Source organism: Mixophyes fleayi, chromosome 1, assembly GCF_038048845.1.
Source record: "Mixophyes fleayi isolate aMixFle1 chromosome 1, aMixFle1.hap1, whole genome shotgun sequence".
NCBI classification, from domain to species: Eukaryota; Metazoa; Chordata; class Amphibia; order Anura; family Limnodynastidae; genus Mixophyes; species Mixophyes fleayi.
Window position 1 is genome coordinate 101,545,922 of NC_134402.1, and position 18,966 is coordinate 101,564,887.

The window sequence follows — 18,966 nt, forward strand, 5'->3', positions numbered from 1 at the left end:
GTGAGAGAGTCAGGTCCAAACACTACACTCCTTTTGTTGCTCCATGATGTGGGAGGTCTGTACAGTGTGCCTGTATCATCATCAGTAGGAGGCACTGGAACTCTGCATAGTGTTCTTCCCACATGGTACAGCAGCGGTGGGAGCTTACCTTTCTAGTCACCATCACCACAACAGGTAGGAATCTGTGATGGTGGGAAGAGAGGGTTTGAGGCCTACATGACAAGGGAAAAATGAAGGGGTGAGCATATGTAACAATGGTAAAGTGTGAAGACTACATGCCACATATGCCTTACCCTCATTCGTTGTCCCACCATTCTCCCTTTATCACATATGATCCCCACTCTCTCTCCAACTGTAATATATAAGTGACAATGGTAGGGAGAATGAGGTCATATGTAACATGGGAAGAATAGTTTGAGGCATATGTGGCAATCGGAGAGAGGGTGGGGGCATATGTGACAAGGAGAGGGGTCATATGCAACAAGGACTTATAGGATAGGTGCTACATGTGACGAGAGAGGTGGAGCATGTGTGACAATGGGAGGGAAAGTTGGGGACATAATTTGTGTCAAGAGGATGTGGGGTTATAATGTGCAATTCAGGATCAGGAGAGAGGTGGGTGGTACGACTAGGTACGACTAGACAAGCCATGTGCATGGCACAATGCATAGCGTACGATTGACATGTAGATGAGAATCGTATGTGTTGTAGGAACCCATTGTGTACGTACAGCAGAGGGCCCAGATCATCTTATTTCACCACTGGGAATAGTGCAGTGTATGCAGAGAGCTTAATGAGTTACCTGCTGCATGAACACAGAGTTTGAAGCCCCCGAAATCTTCTTTTGTTCCCTTCCTCTCTGAGCAGAGTGTAGAGCAGCACAGAGCAACAAAAGGCAGTGGCCAGTTGGCCCGGTTAGGTAAGTGGGAAAAGGGAAACCATTGACGGAGGTCATGATTATATATGGGATTGATGGAGCCCTGATCAGTGGTGCAAGTGGTCTGGTATATGGTGGTATGCCATACCGCCACTTCTGCTGACTTCATTGTAAAACTATCACATTCCATTCACTTATAGTTTCCATACTGCCACTTCTAAATTTTAATTTTGGTCACTAACAGTGATTATATTGATATGGGCGATTGTATTGACAATATGCAAATGATGATGGGATACTAGAGATACTCCTTTGGCAGCGCTAAACACACCACCTCTTAGGGGCTGGCTACAAAGTATAGCCCAAGGGGATAATCCAACTGAGTGGGTCAGTATGTGCACAGAATATGTCACTAAGCTATGGAGAAGGCGTGCCAAGCAACCACTTCCCTCTCCTTTCACCTGCAAACTAGGCAATACCACTATAAATGCACCCTCTCCACCTATGAAATGTAATTTTTATATCTTATCCGGAAAAACAAAATATTTTTTGCATGTGGGTGTAATGAGGTATGGGAGCGCCCAGCCCACATTTAGTTTCTAATGGCCTGATCCACATTGCTCTTTGCATCAGAACATGCTAAGTGCTGCACTCCTGCAGACACTGTTATTTTCATATGGAAACATCATGTGTGTCGTACATAATCAGCACATTTGTTTATGATGGTACATGACAACACAACATAATTCACGCTGCAGGTATGCAATTTTGCATATTTTGAAATATTTGTTACTACTCCTGTTAGTAACAAACTAGAAGTAGCTGATGATATGCCGGTGTGTTCTTTCCTCAGCATATCTGTGTCCAGGTCTAAGGCCAGAGTAATAATACCAGTAGTATGGTGGAAGGTGGGGGAAATCATTTTATATCACTATTTAAGTTGAGCGGGTAGCTTTCTCTGTTGAATAACCACTGTTAGTAGCACAGGCTCCCTCTGGGGTACATTTCCATTTTCAATTCAGGTTATTTCACCTCTGTAAAAGTGATAAAGAGTCTTGTCCATCCCAAATGTCACTGGTATTATGTCACTACACAGGATTTCCTGGGAATTAGTGTAATAAGTAATTATACTGTGGATCTCAGTGTTTGCTCTGCAAACATCTTACTGACTGAGCTCTGTTGTGTTCGCCAAGACCTTGCACAGATGGAGAGAGGACAATAGCTGATTTCAGTCTCTCACTCTATCCTCAATAGTCAACTCATTAAATGGCAGACCAAATTGAACAACTGAATTGTCAGATTGTAGTAATTATGGTATTTAAGAATTGTGGACTACAAAAAATATACATATACAGTAAAACTCATGTTCTTAAGGTGCCTTTAAAAAAAGTAAAATACCACTTTTACACTTCATATATAGGTGTGAACTATATATTATACATTGTCAGCCAACTATACGAGTCAGGGAGTATAATGGCAGAGCATATATGAGATTGGTACAGGTGTTAAATGAAACAGTGTAATATTAATTATGAAAAAAATTAGCATAGCTACATATGCACATGTATCCAGGGATGTGTATCTTAACTAGGTTGCATATCCCACACAGGTTCACTTAATTTTATCTCTGTCCAATAATAGTATCAGGGGTCAATAGTATGACCAAGGTCGATAGTGAGGGGGTAACAGGAGGACTAGCAAAGCAATATGACAGGAAATATTTCTTGCAAGCACTCCATCATTGAATGATTTTTAGTCCAGTTTAAAGAAATCAACCGATACGATGTGCTTCAAAACGACTATCATTCATCGTTTCAGTGTACACACTAATGCAATTTCGGGCCAAAGAGTCGTTTATGATGGGATTTGCCCGATAATGGGCTGAAAAGCCTGTAGTGTGTACCCAGCCTAATGCAGGGTACACACTCAATGTGCATTATATACTTAATAGAACTTTTATTCCATAATATATAAAATATAAGGTAAACTGAAAAAATGGTTTGCTGCAATTGGCTAGTGTAAATTAGCCATCAAAATTCACCATTAATTCTGTTGGTTGGGCATTGAGTGGCTGGATAGGTTCATCTATGACCCAATTAAGCTTACAGATTACTCTAGTGGCTTAACCAAGACATTTAGAGCCATAGACTGTGTAAAAGAATCTCTGACCCAGATGGAGGCTAATGTAACCCGAGTTAATGTATGGAAAAAGGGGAAATTATTGGTCACACAGAGGGGTCATCAGGAAGGATTGCAATGCTGGGTGTAAAAGTTACTAGCGGCAAGTATTGATCTGGGCCGATGAACACGTTTTGAAGTCCAACATGTAAAGGGCAGTGCTCCACCAAGGCAACAGGTGTACATTGGTAATTGCCACAAGTATAACTCCTGTCTTCTAGGGTTGAAAGAAGGTCCAGATTCCCCCCACTCACTATTTCATTGAGATTATTCATAGATGGGTCTGATTAGGGGGCAGACAGGTGGCATACCAGCAAGTTATCAGTGTGGCTTGCTAGCAGTGCAGAGAAAATTGACATATTACCATAACACCAGTGAATATGACATTTATAAACTACTGTGGGACACATGCCAGCCTCCTCCGGCAGTCCTCCATTCCCCAAGTTTCATCCGTCTACAGGGACCAATTGCAACAACTCTGCATGTCCAAGACATGTACCAAGCTGCAGCAGTGTTATTTGTTTTGGACACAGTGCTCTGCATAATCACACCATGAGACACTACTGGTGGGGGAATATGCCAGTAATATGGAGATCTGATGAGAGCCTGCAAATTTGCTTACTTGACTAAAGTGGCTTTTGGTCAAGATTCAGAGTTGACCAATACATATGGCTGTAGCTTGGTAAGACCATGCAGACCTCTATAAAGGCTTTAAGCCAAACTTCCCTCCATACAATGTAATTTACATTAACGCTCCAATTGTCATTTCACCTTAATGAGACAATATGTTGGAGCACTGATCTATGATATAGAAGCCGTATAGTAGTTTAGCAGAGAAGATTGATAGTAGGACCAGGCTGCCTGCCTACATCAGTGGGTGTAATGCAGTGGATAATGGTGTCAATGGCTTTTCCTATTCCATAGGACATGTATGTCGGCCATGGTGTTCTCATACTTTTCCTTATCACATAAGCCTTTACCAACTATCCAGATGACTGTGAACACTGGTCAAACACTCCTTTATTCGAGACGACACAATGCAAAGCTATATACTTATATGTAATTCAGGTCACATATCCTATCAAAACCTACAGAGGCTGTGTACATAAGCACAATTAGTTCACCAATGTGTTGATGTAATGTTGGGATTAAAGCACTGCACCCAGTTTGGGTAAACAATGTCAAGCAGGGTGCTTCAAAATTCATTAAACAACTTTCATTTAACTCAAGCTATATAAACTGGATTGTGATAAAGGGACATTTTTGTTCCTTTAAAAAGACACTAATTACTTTGTCTGTATACCTTTTACCCTATATGAATAGCACACAATTTTTTTTATTTTTTTTTAACCGGATCAATCAACATTTCCAGAAAAGTAAACAACGTCTTATGATAGCAAGACGCCATGCGAAGCATGCTGTGTTACTGAGCAAACAGAGACGGGGTCCATTTACCTATAGCAGTGCAAGCAAGCAATGCTGGAGAAATCATACAGCATACCTATAGATAAAATGTAGTTCATACAATGCCAATTAGAAGTGTGTCCTTGTATAAAGGGCAGACAAGAGCCATTTGTAGCAATCCTTTAACCGTTCAGTTCCTCACCATTAATTACCTTACACTACAAATTGTGATAAAGTGTACTTTGTAGTTGAGTGGCACATTGATTTCACTACAAACAGATTTGCTGCCAGTAGCACATAATACAGAGCAAATTGTCTTAAGCTGGGTACACATTACAGAAATTTCAACCAACTTTTTATGCAGAGCGATTTTACATGCGATCGATGTTCCGATCGCTCGGTCCATGGACTGCATACACACTAGCCTTGTTTAGGACGATAAAGGGAAGAGCGGATGTCCCTTTAGCGACTTTTTACAGCCAGGTTGTCGTGAGCAATGACTGTAATTTCGTACTCACTGTTGTGGATCGGTCGGAAGTTCATACACACTACACAGCGGAAACGAGATTGGAACGAAAATATTAAACAGTACGACCAACCAAATGAGGCGACGATCGTCCATTTGGGCAGACTTTCGACTACACACACTGACCAGACTTTTGAACGAGCGGTCGTATGTTGGCTGTTTGAGCCGATTATTGGACGAAAACAGTGTAGTGTGTACCCGGCTTAAGGCAGTGGTTCCCAAACTTTTGCAGTTTGCGGCACCCTTAGAGTCTCCAAATTTTTTCAAAGAACCCCTCCAAAATAATTACTGAGCAGTCCTGTTTTAGAAGTAGTTGGGTCAAAAAATTGTAATAAGTATTTAGGTCAGGACAGAAATACTTATTTAGTTGTATGCAAAAATGCCCCCTCTTCCCCCACACACTCTGCCCCCACACACTCTGCCCTCTCATGCCGTCCCCCTCCCCTCTGCGGGCCAGCCATAGCATGTCGATATTCAGTGACAGCTGCAGGAGAGAGGAGGATGCTGTGTCCCGGCGCCGCGCGGATTGGTAAGTTTTTGTGTTTGTTTTTTCTATGGCTGGCCCGCGGCACGCCTGGGAGCCGCGGCGCACTCTTTGGGAACCGCTGGTCTAAGGCAATAATGGTCCAGTGATATTTGGACGTCAATGCACGGCAATAGCGGCCACCTACATTTTCTTTTTATTGCCTGATAAGAGCGTTACCGTGCATTTACCTCATACATTTCCATTTCTGAGAGAAAACCATGCAAAATGGAGTCCTATGAATCCAGAGCCTGTAGATAAAGTTCATTTCACAAGTTCCTTTTTATGACAGACTCCTGCAGCCTTTATGAAGTCATGTCTGCAATATAATTTTTCTTGGACGTAGTGCCAAATATAAACATCATCTGATATTAAAATATTTTGTGCCTATTTTGCTTTAAGTTCATTAAACATTTCTCATTGAAGGCAAAGCTAAGCAATTAAACCAATCACAATTCTAAACAGAATATATACTGTCCAGAACATTTAAAGTATTGCAGAGATGCTTTATCATGTCTGTCTGACTGAGGTCAGGCAGAGCGTCATTAATTCGCTGATTCCAGGGTGCTGGCAGTTACAGAAACAGGAGACGAATAGCTAGCGACTGTCTTGTGGTCACAAGTAATCAATAGAAACAGTCACTAATCTTAGAAAAAAGTATTTCAGTGTTTCAGAATTAATGTCCTTTTTCGAAATACTAACAAAAACACAGAATTTTAAAATATTGAATTGTTCATAAGCAACTATATTACAAAAATATATTCTATACATATACAAACACCCTAAAATTGTTTTTCTTTGCAATGTGCAGCAGCAGCTCTTGTTTCAATTTGGCAGAATACTGTATGTTGCATGGTCTTTAAATTAATGTTGTAGTATACATTGATGCCTACTTTGTTGCACCCAAACAGGTAAATAAAGCAATTGTTTTAGGTGAAACTACCATTTCATCTGGGCGGTGCCAGTTTATTCCACATAAGGCAATTTGCATCTCTCAAAGAATAAAACAAATTTCTTTAGACAACTGTCCAAATACAAACAAACTAAACAAGAATTGGCAGCAAAACATCAGGACTTCTTTTAATGCAGGTCTTTCACACCTTGCAATTATCACCACATTACAGGTTACATCTTTGTTTGCAGTAGATTCATTAGCAATTAATACCTTCTCTTCTTGACCACAACATTCTACTGTCTACACTGTAAATAAAATGAAGGGCAAAGTACAAATACTTTGACTCTCTTGATGCTTGTTACAGTGTATGGCGCATGCATTATTTTGCATATTTGCTGTGCAATCGCTTCTTGTGATAAGATCCTCAGTTTTTATAGGGATCCACAATCCCTATATTAGTGATGTAGTAAATGTCAGTCAGTTTTCACATCCATAGTCATGTGAACAAGCCCTTATACTTTTGGGCAAGATTTCTCAAACTTACAGCAATCTTTAGACATTCATCCTTAAATAACTTTGCAAAATCAGAAATGATTCATATTCTGTGTACTGTACCACTTTCATTGGGATATAATCACAAGTGAATTAGTACCCATATTCTGGGGTTGGTTACTGGTCATTTGAGTGTGTGCATTTGGTAGTTAGCAGGTTTGCCAGAATGTACGAGATACACCAGTCCTAAGGGAGTTGCTACAATAGAGTTGCTCTGATAAAGTATTACTTTCACTGCAATAGTGCTGCCAGTGGTCCTTCATTTGTAGATTTGTAGCTGGTGTGGGGGTGCCATGCTGAAGGATTCACTTTGATGTGAAGAAATCTATACTAGCAATGGCAAGATTTATATGTACTGCTAGGTGAAGCTAGCACAATTACAATTCAAAACCACATAACAAAGCAGTGTTAGAGTACTAATGTACACCATTGGTCTATATCTATTCCCCCCTTCCTAACTGAGTAAACCAAAAAGTTTTTGATAGCCTTAAAGAGCCTGCAGTGGAAAGCACCCACAAAAATGAATTAAAATGCACTGCAGCAAACACCTTTAATAGGCAAAATATATCAGATAAGTATACAAAGTTCACACAGGAGCCATAATTTAAAGGATGCTAGTAATCTATTATTAGAAGAAATGATACCCAAGTATAGAAAACAGAATGTAATCAGACACAGGCAGAACATATCACGTACATGATGTAAGAACCAGATAAACTAATGCATTGTAACATTACTAAACATATAATACAGGAATCAAATATTGAGTAAATACTGTAAATAAAGTCAATATTTTTCAGAGAAACTGGCTATTAAAATAAAGGAATGCAGCTTATCCAATGGGAACTTTAGAAACGTTAATAGAAAAAGGACAAAACAAAAAAACAACAGTCCATTTAAAACAACCCCATGTTACCCGACAAGTACAGATTAATCTAATCAATGACATAACTGAATAACTGCATCGGCTGGTACAATGTGATCGTTTGGCTTCTTATGGTATTTCAGCAAATAAAGTTGGAAACATACAGTAAGTGTTCTTTATACTGGTCTATACTGAAAAAGAAAATTTACAAGAAAAAAAGTCAGTCATCTAAAAAGTCCAGTTAAAATCAACCTGGTCAATTATAAAAGGCACATCATTGTGATTTAAGGCCAGTATGGTTATATCTGAAAAACTATCCCCATTATCCAGACATCTTCAGAGACTGCAGCAGATGCAGAGAAGAAACTAGTGTTGTATCAGTGCCAATCTGTAGAGCGATACAGGAGTGCAGTTTGGAGCCATAAGGCACAGTGATCCTTATATACTTTACTACAACAGTCTAACTATAAACAATGAGCGTGATCTGGAGTGATGACATTTTTTAATATTTTCCCATGTTAACTGTGTGCTTTAGCAAACTGTAGTTAAATCAAATAATTTCACATACATTGTAATAAAATAGGCACAATCAGAGTATCCATATTGAAATAGTGTGATTATACTGTACAAGGGTAAATAGTTTTCATTGCATTGAAATTTGTAGAACTTCACTTGCACATTAGAAAACCTATTGCTTGTACCTAAAGCAATGAATATTTCAGGTATTAGTCCACAAAAAAGACTAGAAAAAAAGGCAAAAGATAAATCAGAGAAAGCTATAAGCCACTTCAACGGGTTGGTCTTTTTTCTAAGATATAAAAGACTTAGACAACCTTAGCTGTTTGTAAAACTACAATTTCCACACATGTACATCACACCATAACAATGCATTATGGGCGCTGTAATATACCGATGGACAACCCTAAATTAAATATGTTATAAAGCATACATATAAAGATATATAACGGAGAGGAAATGGAGATAAAGAGAAAGAAAAAGAAACCCTAAACTATGAAAGAGAAGCGATTTAGTTCAGTGCAACTAATTCTATAGAGTGAATTTTGTAACATTAAATAAATCACTATTACCTTTAACTGAGGGATTAGTAAAAGTTAATCAGCTAAACTTCATTCTCATTACAATAATTCTCACAGATACTGATGGGATAAAAAGAATAATAATGGAGATCAAGTTTACAAAGCAAGCAGTCCTTATCTGTGACAATGTCTCACCCTCCAATAATTAACAATGGAAATGGCCATGTTGAAAAGAAGAGTTAATGAACAGTCTAAGCAGCCTGAACTATGATATTCTATAAAGACTTTATATTTACATGGTAAATAACAGCATTTATATTTAAAACACAACTTTTCCATTAAAGTGACTATTTTGAAGATGTGTAATAGATTTACATATAAAATCATTTGTTACTAGTACAAATCATGAACAACACCCTTTGGAATTGCCTCACTTGGTCTCTAATTAGACCAGGAATTATGCCAATCATTTATTTTTTCTTTTCAGTGCAAATGTACATTTCTTTTTCATACTACAGAAACAGACTTGTCTCCATACAGACAATAGGAGTGTTCACTAATAAAGTTACAGAATTTATGATTACATATATAATGTCTTGTTTCATTCACTTCATTGTTAGAGTATTAAAAAAAAACAGGAAAATGAAAGTGGTCTGTGTATAAATCATTAAGATAACTGTTTAATCCCAGCCCGTATCATCAAATTAAATGCATCGGTCCTGATCAGAGATTGCCTTCTTGGTTTGTGGTAATGTTACTGTTCCTCCAGCCAGGACGGAGCATCCACTCCTGGGGTTTTCAATTTGACGTGGAATTGTTTCAACGTTTGTTCAAGCTGCTTCTGGTTCCCGGCAAAGTAGGCAGCAATTGCATTGTGGAACAGGACAAGCTGATTATGAAGAACTTTTACCTGAGAATGAAGGGGAAAAAAAACATGTACAAATCAATAGAGAATGAACAAATATTATTACAACCATATAAGTGTTGTCCTCACTTCTAATAGAACCACTTGTGAGCTAACATTTGCCTGACTTGACTAATACAATGGCAAGTACCAATTCCTATAAATTGATGCAACAGGCACAGCTTGCCCAAAATTGTAAAATGTGTTTATTAATCTGCACCGGATTTTTGGCCCTGCCGCTTTTATCACGGATGTGCTTTGCTGAAAAGTGTAACCCTAGCGCATTCAATACAAATATGACAGGTCACATCTGATTCTAGAACGTGTGTAGAAAAACAGTTCAATGGCCACAGTGGGTTATGATGTCATGACAAGAACTTGACATATGTCCTTTCAAACCTTCAATACATAGGACAATCATACATACATACATACATACGCTCTTAGGGATATTTTAAATGATTAAAACAAAGGTACTATCAATGCTACAAATAGTGTTCAAAAGTCACCACAGCCCTAGCCACTGTCTAAATGTCTTGTGACAAAAGCAGATTACAAGTGTATGATGCACTAGACATGGATATACAAATAATAAAGATTTATTTTCTAATTAAATACACTACAAAAGTTCAGGTACATTTAACTTTGCACAACATTTTAAATCCTGGGTGTTTGGAACCATTCAGGAATTATTTAAAATATTTCATTTTACATGCAGTGTAATTAGGACCATGCTTGAAAGCTCCTGAGTGTATATATTATATAATATATACACACCATGGATGGGATCTTATCTGTAAACCAGTTATCTAGCAAATCAATGCTGGGCTTTTTTGCTTTTTTGTCCTATGCATAGACGTCAACACCAAATGTTTCTTTCTACAGTTGCTAGCTAAACAATTTAATGAGGAGGGGAATACCATGGGCAGGTATAATTTTTGAGGGTGATTTTTAAGATTGAAGAAAAAGCACCTTCTCAATACCTTTTTCTGTGATAAAAACTGTTCTTCCAACATCCTCTGCTCCAGAGTTCCTAACTTCATCCACCTTTTTACCAATATCTACAGGTTCGTCATTTCCTCCTGTCTCTCGTCGGATAGCTCATCCCACCTTCCCTCCTCATTTGAATCTCTATGCCTTTCTTCCCCCTTGCGACGAGGTATGATTTTCTCCTTGTATAACCTCCTACTGGAGAAGATGTTGCCCTCTGGGAATACACATGAGAGGGAATGGGAGAGGGATCTGGGCCCACCCCCAGAGGAGGACTGCTGGGAGACCATCAGACTGAACGTAGCCTCTAGTTTCATATCCACACTAATTAAGGAAAACGTCTACAAAGTCTACTATAGGTGGTATCCTACACCCGATAGGCTCGCAAAGATGTATCAGTCGGCTTCTCCTGATTGCTGGAGAATTTGTGGCCACCGAGGCACTCTTGTGCATATCTGGTGGTCGTGCCCGGTCATTTCCTCCTTCTGGGACAGGGTTGTGGGTCTCCTTTCCTCCCTTCTCCAATGCCCCATTAGGAAGAATCCGTGGTCCTTCCTGCTCTGCTATCCTGTACAGGACCTTGATACTCACTCTGCAAAACTAGCCTCACATGTTCTGGCGGCCGCCAGATGCCCGATAGCTAAATTATGGAAGCGTGCGAAGCCCCCCCACGTCTCTTCTCTACGATCTTATGTCTGGTTCATCGCCAATATGGAAAAAGTCACTTCACTACTACGAGACAAAGAAGACAAATTCCATCAGGTTTGGGCCCCCTGGCTCTATTCTTGGGGTCACACACTTTTTCTCCCTCCAAATAATCTCCCCCTTACATAATCTAATATAACATTGGGCCTATTGACTCCCTAAATGTGATTTTACAGACCTGGCAGCGTCCCCTCCTATAGGAGATGATGATACTCCTTCTAGCTCATCTCACACGACGACCATTTCCTTCCCCCTGCCCTACACCCCTCCCATGTCCATAACCTTACCCTCCTCTTCCCTGTTTATTATTACCTTGTTTCACTATAATACATATTTCTATTATAGAAAGTGACACTGGTGGAGACTTGTATTTTGAATGTTTTAGCCAAGTTTTGTTTCTCTTTCTGTATGTGTCACTTATGCTTGCATATAATAAAATTTTGAGTTAAAAAAAACAAAAAAAACTGTTCTTCCAAGCAGAATAAACTGAAGTGCTGTCTCTCCCATTAGGGATTTTTCTCTGAGGTTTAAATAACAATTTTTAATAATTTTAAATGCATAAGACACACAATACTTTTACAAAACTTAGACTGTATGAGGCGACCATGTTTAACTGATAAACTGCTGAGAAAGTTTAGTGAGGCCTCAAACAAGAGAGTTCCTCTGCGCTAATGCTTTTCAGGCAGCAGAATTCTCTGTTCTGTCCCAATGTGTGCCTGCTCCTTTGTGTAACCAGAGAAGCATGATGTCACCTACTCACTACCATCTAAATGTCTGTTTATTTGCTAGCCTGTAAAAAATATATCAATGTACATATGTTTATTTTTTATTATTCTAGTATGACGCAGTATTCAAATATTGTATTTCATAAATGATAAAAAAAATATTACATCAACATGACGACAACAAGGTTTTAAAAACATAAAACCAAACCCACCAAACATAAGAACATACAATATATAATACAGCCTTCCTGGCTGTTAATTGATATGAGGAACGGTAGCTAAAGTAATGAATAATTTAGAAGCCATAAAAACGTAGAGGCCGGCATGACATAAAAGAACTTGTTTTGGGAAAAATGTTTTCAGAAGAAAGACATAGAAAAGGCGAACGAATGACTTTCAGCTGGTAGCTACATATACATAAACAACTCAAAGTATGGCAACTATACTTCAATGTCATAAGGCATATAAATACTGGATTGGATTACTAATACTGGAAAAGGGTGTTCCTTCCCTTTAAAGCAGAGGTGTTACAAGCATTTTTGAAATCTTTGGACATTGTCTATCCATGTATGATTAATATTATATTTCTTTTCTAGAAGCAATACCATTTAAGGTTTAAATATGATGTCTGGTTTTAGCTGGTGCAGAAAAAAACATGTACATGGTCAACTGAGCGTTTTAATATTATTATTATTGTTTATTTGTAAGGCGCCACAAGGTTTCCGCAGCGCCGTACATGGTACAAACAGTAGACTATACAGGGTAAAACAGTACAGAACCAGGGGCGCACGGAGGATTTTCCAGGGGGGCGGGGGGTTTCCTCCGCCCCCGAAAAAAAAATAATTCCGTTTTGGCTGCACTGTAGTATACAGCAGCCGCGGTGCTGTATACAATACAGCACAGCTGCGGAAGTTTCTTAGACAGCGCCGCGGCTGCTGTATACTACAGTGCCGATATGTAGGGCACTTCTTAGCGGTGGGGGGTTTCTGGAGACCCAGAAACCCCCCCCCCCTGCGTGCGCCACTGAGAACAATAAAACACAAAGTACCAATAATTCAGAAACTCCGGGCAGGCAAATACAGTAGAGACGGAGCGGAAGAACAGGTATGGAGACAGGCGGGAAGAGGGGCCCTGCTCATACGAGCTTACATCCTAAGGGATGTAATAAAAGATCTGTCCGAACGAGCAGGCACACATGGTTTAGTGTACCTCCCCCGATGGCTGTAATGCTACCCATAGTTGCAGTATTTACAAAAAAAATATTTTTCAAGCATAACATGGTTAAATAGGATTAATTCCTTCATTTGCCAATTACATGTAAGTCACAGTAGCAACCATGTAATCCTTTATTCACATGGCATATACCTCATTAAAATGTGTTAATTACACAAATCATCCTCCAACACCAGTGATTGCAGAACTACAGGATGGGACTAATGTAACAAGCTGTTAACATCATTCAGTTTACTTTAGTCTACTCTAGTCTGTGTAATCCCAACACTACAGAAAATGTTAGGATTCCGCCTACAGAGATCATGTTAAATGTAATTGTAAATTATACCAATCCTATAGTGAGTCCTGACTGTTGCAGACATGGGCCCTCTGTGACCTGTGGGTTTACAGTGTTAATGACCACTTAATTAGTACACCGTGTCCAAATCATTTTCCATAGCATATAAATAGAAAGTACACAGTACATCATATATAGCGTTTACTTTCACTCTTTGTTTGCAGAAATTATTTAAAAATATAATCCTATTGGATGCAAAATGTGTTAAATAGTAGAATACCCTTTACTAAAATGTTGTTGAAAGCAAAAAAAAATAAAATAAAAATAGCAGCATGCCTGGCTTTCCAGCACTTATAAATACTTATGGATACACCCTTTTATTGTTGAGTAAAATATAGTATTGTCAAAATAATATATACAATACACATAAAGCCTTTAATTTATACCAATTTATTGCAAGGAAATCAGGATTTAGATGGATGGATCCTAAGGACTTGGCAAACCTGAAAACTTATAAGTAATTAATGACCACAAACCGAACACCAGCTTCTGTATATCCCTACCAAGTTATAGTGAAGCCACAAACACTTGTCTGTCCTATACGGTGTTCATACTTTATACAGCAGTGTCTGATGTCTGTTGCTAGTCCAGTAATCCTGGCATAGAGAGGAGACCATTATGCTTGCCCAGTAACAGCATAATGTTTATATACTCTAATGAATAGTGGTCCCCAAAAACACCATTTATAAAGTAACTGTAACCTCTTTTCAGGTAGGCACATAGGAGAAACCAGTTTCTTTTATGCTTGGACATAAAAGTACAGAAATGCTCTCATTGCCTAAGGGCAGGCACAGAATGTACAGATCTCCAGACAACCACACATAATGTAGGTGAATAATTTGCTTTGCATTCCATTCCACTGGATACTTCACACAACCATCAACTGTCTTCCTTTCGGAAATACATGCCAATGCTAAATCTGCCACATATGCTTCCATGTCTTGCAGATTTTTGGTAGTTATTATACTATAGATAGCATTAAATCATAAACAAACAATCATAAACAAGCAGATTCCAAATCAGAAAAAGTTGCCAGTGTTCACCTGTGAAATGTAAAGCTGCATTTAAAAAAGAAAGAAAAAAGAAAAGAAAGTTACCAAACTTATGTGCAAGTGACAGTTACTAAGTTATCTATTGTCTTATGGTGGAAACATCAGTTTTAAAGCAGCACTAAATGTTGACTCTAAAGTGTAATAAACTGTTGTAAGGGCTTATCCACATGAGTGGTTTCTTGAGCTGTGGTGTACCAAACAGAAAGTTTACAATTTAAAAAAATGTTACATAGCGATAGCATGGTATAGAGTTCCAAGCCCCATAAGTTATATGGAAACATTATGCCACATTATTCTGCTGGTGTTTTTTTTCACTTGTGTTCCATATGGAGTACAGCATGGATGAGCCCAAAGTAGCAGCTCACTACCAGCCAAGTTCACTTAAAATGCTAGAGTAGGAAAATGGAAGTTAAAAGTGGCTGTATATGCTTGGAAAACCCAGACTTCCTACCAAAATGCACCCATGAGAATATAATAATGCTATATTCCAATATTACAGTAGCAGACTATTGAGTCCTTAAGGTCTTCTTTATCTCTCGGCCCAAAGTATTTAACACCACAATACTACAAAAATACTCCCCCAAAAAAAAAAAAAAAAAAAAAAAAGCTGTTCAGCTTTGGTGATAATATTTCAGTGACATTCTAAAGATTGCAATTACATTGGCTAACACTGTAGTGAGCTCAAACTAGCGCAAGCTTTAACTCACTGTGCATAATTATAAGCCTATCTCCAAATTAACTATACAGACTTGAAAAGCTATACAAAAGCTTTACTGAATCAGTTACATTTTATCCTGCCCTCCTTGATCCACCCTGACCACCTCAGTTTTGTCCCAGTTTGCTAGGCCCTGGACAACACCAGACAGTTAAATCATAGCATACATGAACACAAATGCCCCTCTCTATTTCAAAGGCACCTCGCTGACAAGTGGCTCAACTGTATAACCTGTTTTGGTTCTGTCCTCCATTGGTTTCAGGCTATTCTTAACCAGGATTTTGAGCCTATAAACCTCCTCTGCAGTAATGTCCACAAATGGTGTAACATCTACTCTACTTGGAATCACAATCGACATGAGGCAAGGGTGCCACCACTCACCATTGATTTTTGCCCTGGGGTACGAGCCTAGTCAAAATAGATTCAAACTCATGCATTTCAAAGATCAAAGATGGACACTTTGAGCACAAAATAAGTTTGTATGCAGACAACGTCCTTTTATTAATTACTTGTCCTTAGGTGTTCTAACTCCCAAACATAAAAGAAATTGAACTTTTCCTTCACATGGCCCTTTATGAAAACCCCTCCCCAAGCTATTTACCCAGATTAATGCTGGTCGTCATCATCTGGGCAAAAGAAGCGAAGAAGAGTATGACTACAAGGTATCCCAATGTCATGAATACTGAAGCAGAATGTATCAATCTGGCATCACTCTCCTTCATCCTCTGACTCTTGCAGCATCACCATCCCAGGTCAGTGAAGGTTCACCCAGTTGTATCTATATCCCTTTTAGTATGGAGCCATGCCAATATGTTTATCACCTGGTCACATTCCCCCTCTCCCATGATACAAAGTTTTAATAACCCCAAATTTAGGCCTGGACAGTGTGGCCTGTCTTGTGGACTCAGGCTGGCAGGTGCTGTCGGGTTGCTGAACAATCTGACTTGTACCCAAATCTTCCTCCTCTCCGCTGACCTGCACTTCCATAATTCCCTTAAAAATCATTCGTCTTTTAGACATCATACAGTTCTACAGTATACTGCAAACTCACGGTCCCAATGCAATGAGCGATCCACACAAGCTGAGGTAATGAGATCTTGGATGACGAGGAGAGGATAGAGAAAAAAAGCTAGCAATATATATATATATATATATATATATATATATATATATAACACAATTAAAGAAAACACATGTAAGATGCTGTTTAAGTGACACTTAATTCCAGCGAAACGGCAGAAGACTGATGTTGGTGTCTCATACAGATGTTGGATAAACATTAAGGATTTAATAGTCACAATAATCCATGTTGATACCATCTTTTGCCAAAATTCTTCTATCTTCTGATCGCTGCTACCTCATAAGAAATGAATGCAGCACATTACTGCCACCTGTCAACCTAATGGAAGATATCTACAGCCCCTTCTAGGCAAGCAGTGCTCCAAGATTTTGGCATATATAATGGACGGAGCATATGACCTGTATTGTCAATCTCTCCCAATTTTTTGCAAGGTTTTGGAACCATAACTTTAATTTATTGTGAGGTTGCTGTTCACGCTTTAATAGATACATACTCACTATAACCACTTGTCTTTAATAGCGTAGTGGAATCCTCTGGGATCAAACCTTTTCCTCCCTAGGACGCAGAAATTACCTCTGAACATCCCCCAAACCACTCCTCCCCTTCCTTGTCATCTTTAATGTAAAAACCTGACAGCATCCACAGGGATCCTCTTTACTCTGATCATTAAATGTAAAGTGCACGTTATGACGTATTGTGACTTTATACGTCATATCATAAGGCACATTGCCTTATGATATTGTGGACATGCTGACATTGCATTAAATTAAAGTATTAAAAAAAAAAAAAAAAAAAGTGATGAGATGTCTGTCAAGATGGTAGCAAATAAGAGACTACTCCATAAGCATCACGGGTTGGCTGGCAAATTTTAGCCCAGAGGGGTGAGACTCAGCTCAGCAGCCCATTAGGCACATTTTAAAAATAAAAAATAAATATGCAGATACCCCAGTGACCCAACCCAAGGTAGCCCACTATGGAACCCCCCCGCCTCCCCCAAAGCATGCACAATTAAAAGATAGTGAAAACTAAGCAGCATAGTTGCAGGGCAAGGCTCAGATCGTTTGGCAATAATCAAAGCTATCTTGGAGCCGGGAAGCATGAATTTTGTACAGCAAGACATTTCCAGTGTAGCAACCTCAGGTTGTCATAAAATCAAATACAATACTAGCTCTTACAAAGCCAGTTACAACCTTACCATGATCTCTATAAATCTATGACACGTGTCTAAGTTATCCAGTGTCTAATTCATCTCTCATACAGATATTTTTACCCAGGTGTTATTTTGTGCAGTACAGCTAAACATGACTGTGGATCCTTCACCACTGGTGTGTCAAAGGCACTGAATCTTTGTCTTTGAAGATCTAAGATTTTCAGAGAAACATCTGCTTTGCATGGTTTAACTCAAAAACATACAATGTAAATATCTTCCCCCACAGCAGACTTACACCTTTAACCAGACGTTAACTTTGATTATTTGCATGTCAGGAATATAGAACACAGACAGCAAGATTGCATTACAACTTTAATCTATTGTTGGTTTGCTTAGATTATTTTTTCCCATTGAAATTTATGGTGACACACAGAATATTATTCTTCTGAATAATCATTTGTCATCATGAGTGGGAGACACCATTTTAATTGTTCAAAGAGGTAGATACTAATCCATAAACTTCAAAGAAACACCGCCCCCCAGTGGCCGTACTGTCACAGAGGTCTAGATTTGGTGAAAGGTGACAGGTTGGGCTAAGGGTGATCACTTTTTTTGTTACAAGTTATTTACATACCAGATGTATGGGATAGATGGGGTGGAGTGGGTATTAAATTATAGAGAGCTGAAGCTATAGGAGACAGTTAGTGGCAAGGATATGGGGAGGCACAAGAAGTTGCACTAGGGAGGGATTAGGTAGATGTAAATTTAGGCCTGTTGACATAAGCAGCATAATCCAGAAATAGCTCTTCACCTAAGCATCTTTGAGCGAATATTGGAATATATTCCACCTTTACATTGATGACATTACATACTTAATACTGGAAGACTTCTCCATCAAATATTAAGGAAGGATCCTAGCACTCACATAAAGGTCTATATTAATAAGATACAGCTGACATACAACAGTGATTTCTCTATGTAAGGTGCACAATCTCTTGCCTTATCTGTGTGGAGTTTGTATGTTCTCCCTGTGTTTGCGTGGGTTTCCTCCCACACTCCAAAAACAAACATACAGGTAGGTTAATTGGCTGCTATCAAAAATTTACACTAGTTTCTTCCTCTCTGTCTGTCTGTGTGTGAGTGTGTGTATGTTAGGGAATTTAGACTGTAAGCTCCAGTGGGGCAGGGACTGATGTGAATGGGTTCTCTGTACAGCG

The 18,966-nt window shown here is 38.9% G+C and overlaps 1 protein-coding gene across 3 annotated transcripts in view; it reads right to left on the reverse strand.

Annotated features, from left to right (window-relative positions):
- Window positions 1-7,486: 7,486 nt before the first annotated feature.
- ARFIP1 (ARF interacting protein 1) overlaps window positions 7,487-18,966 on the reverse strand; it is a 75,275-nt gene continuing 63,795 nt past the window's right edge. For all 3 annotated transcript variants that reach the window (XM_075198683.1, XM_075198692.1, XM_075198672.1), the window contains one exon: window positions 7,487-9,767. In XM_075198683.1, coding sequence (XP_075054784.1) covers window positions 9,612-9,767 — 156 coding nt within the window. In that variant the 3' untranslated portion in view covers window positions 7,487-9,611. The remainder of the gene's footprint in view (window positions 9,768-18,966) is intronic.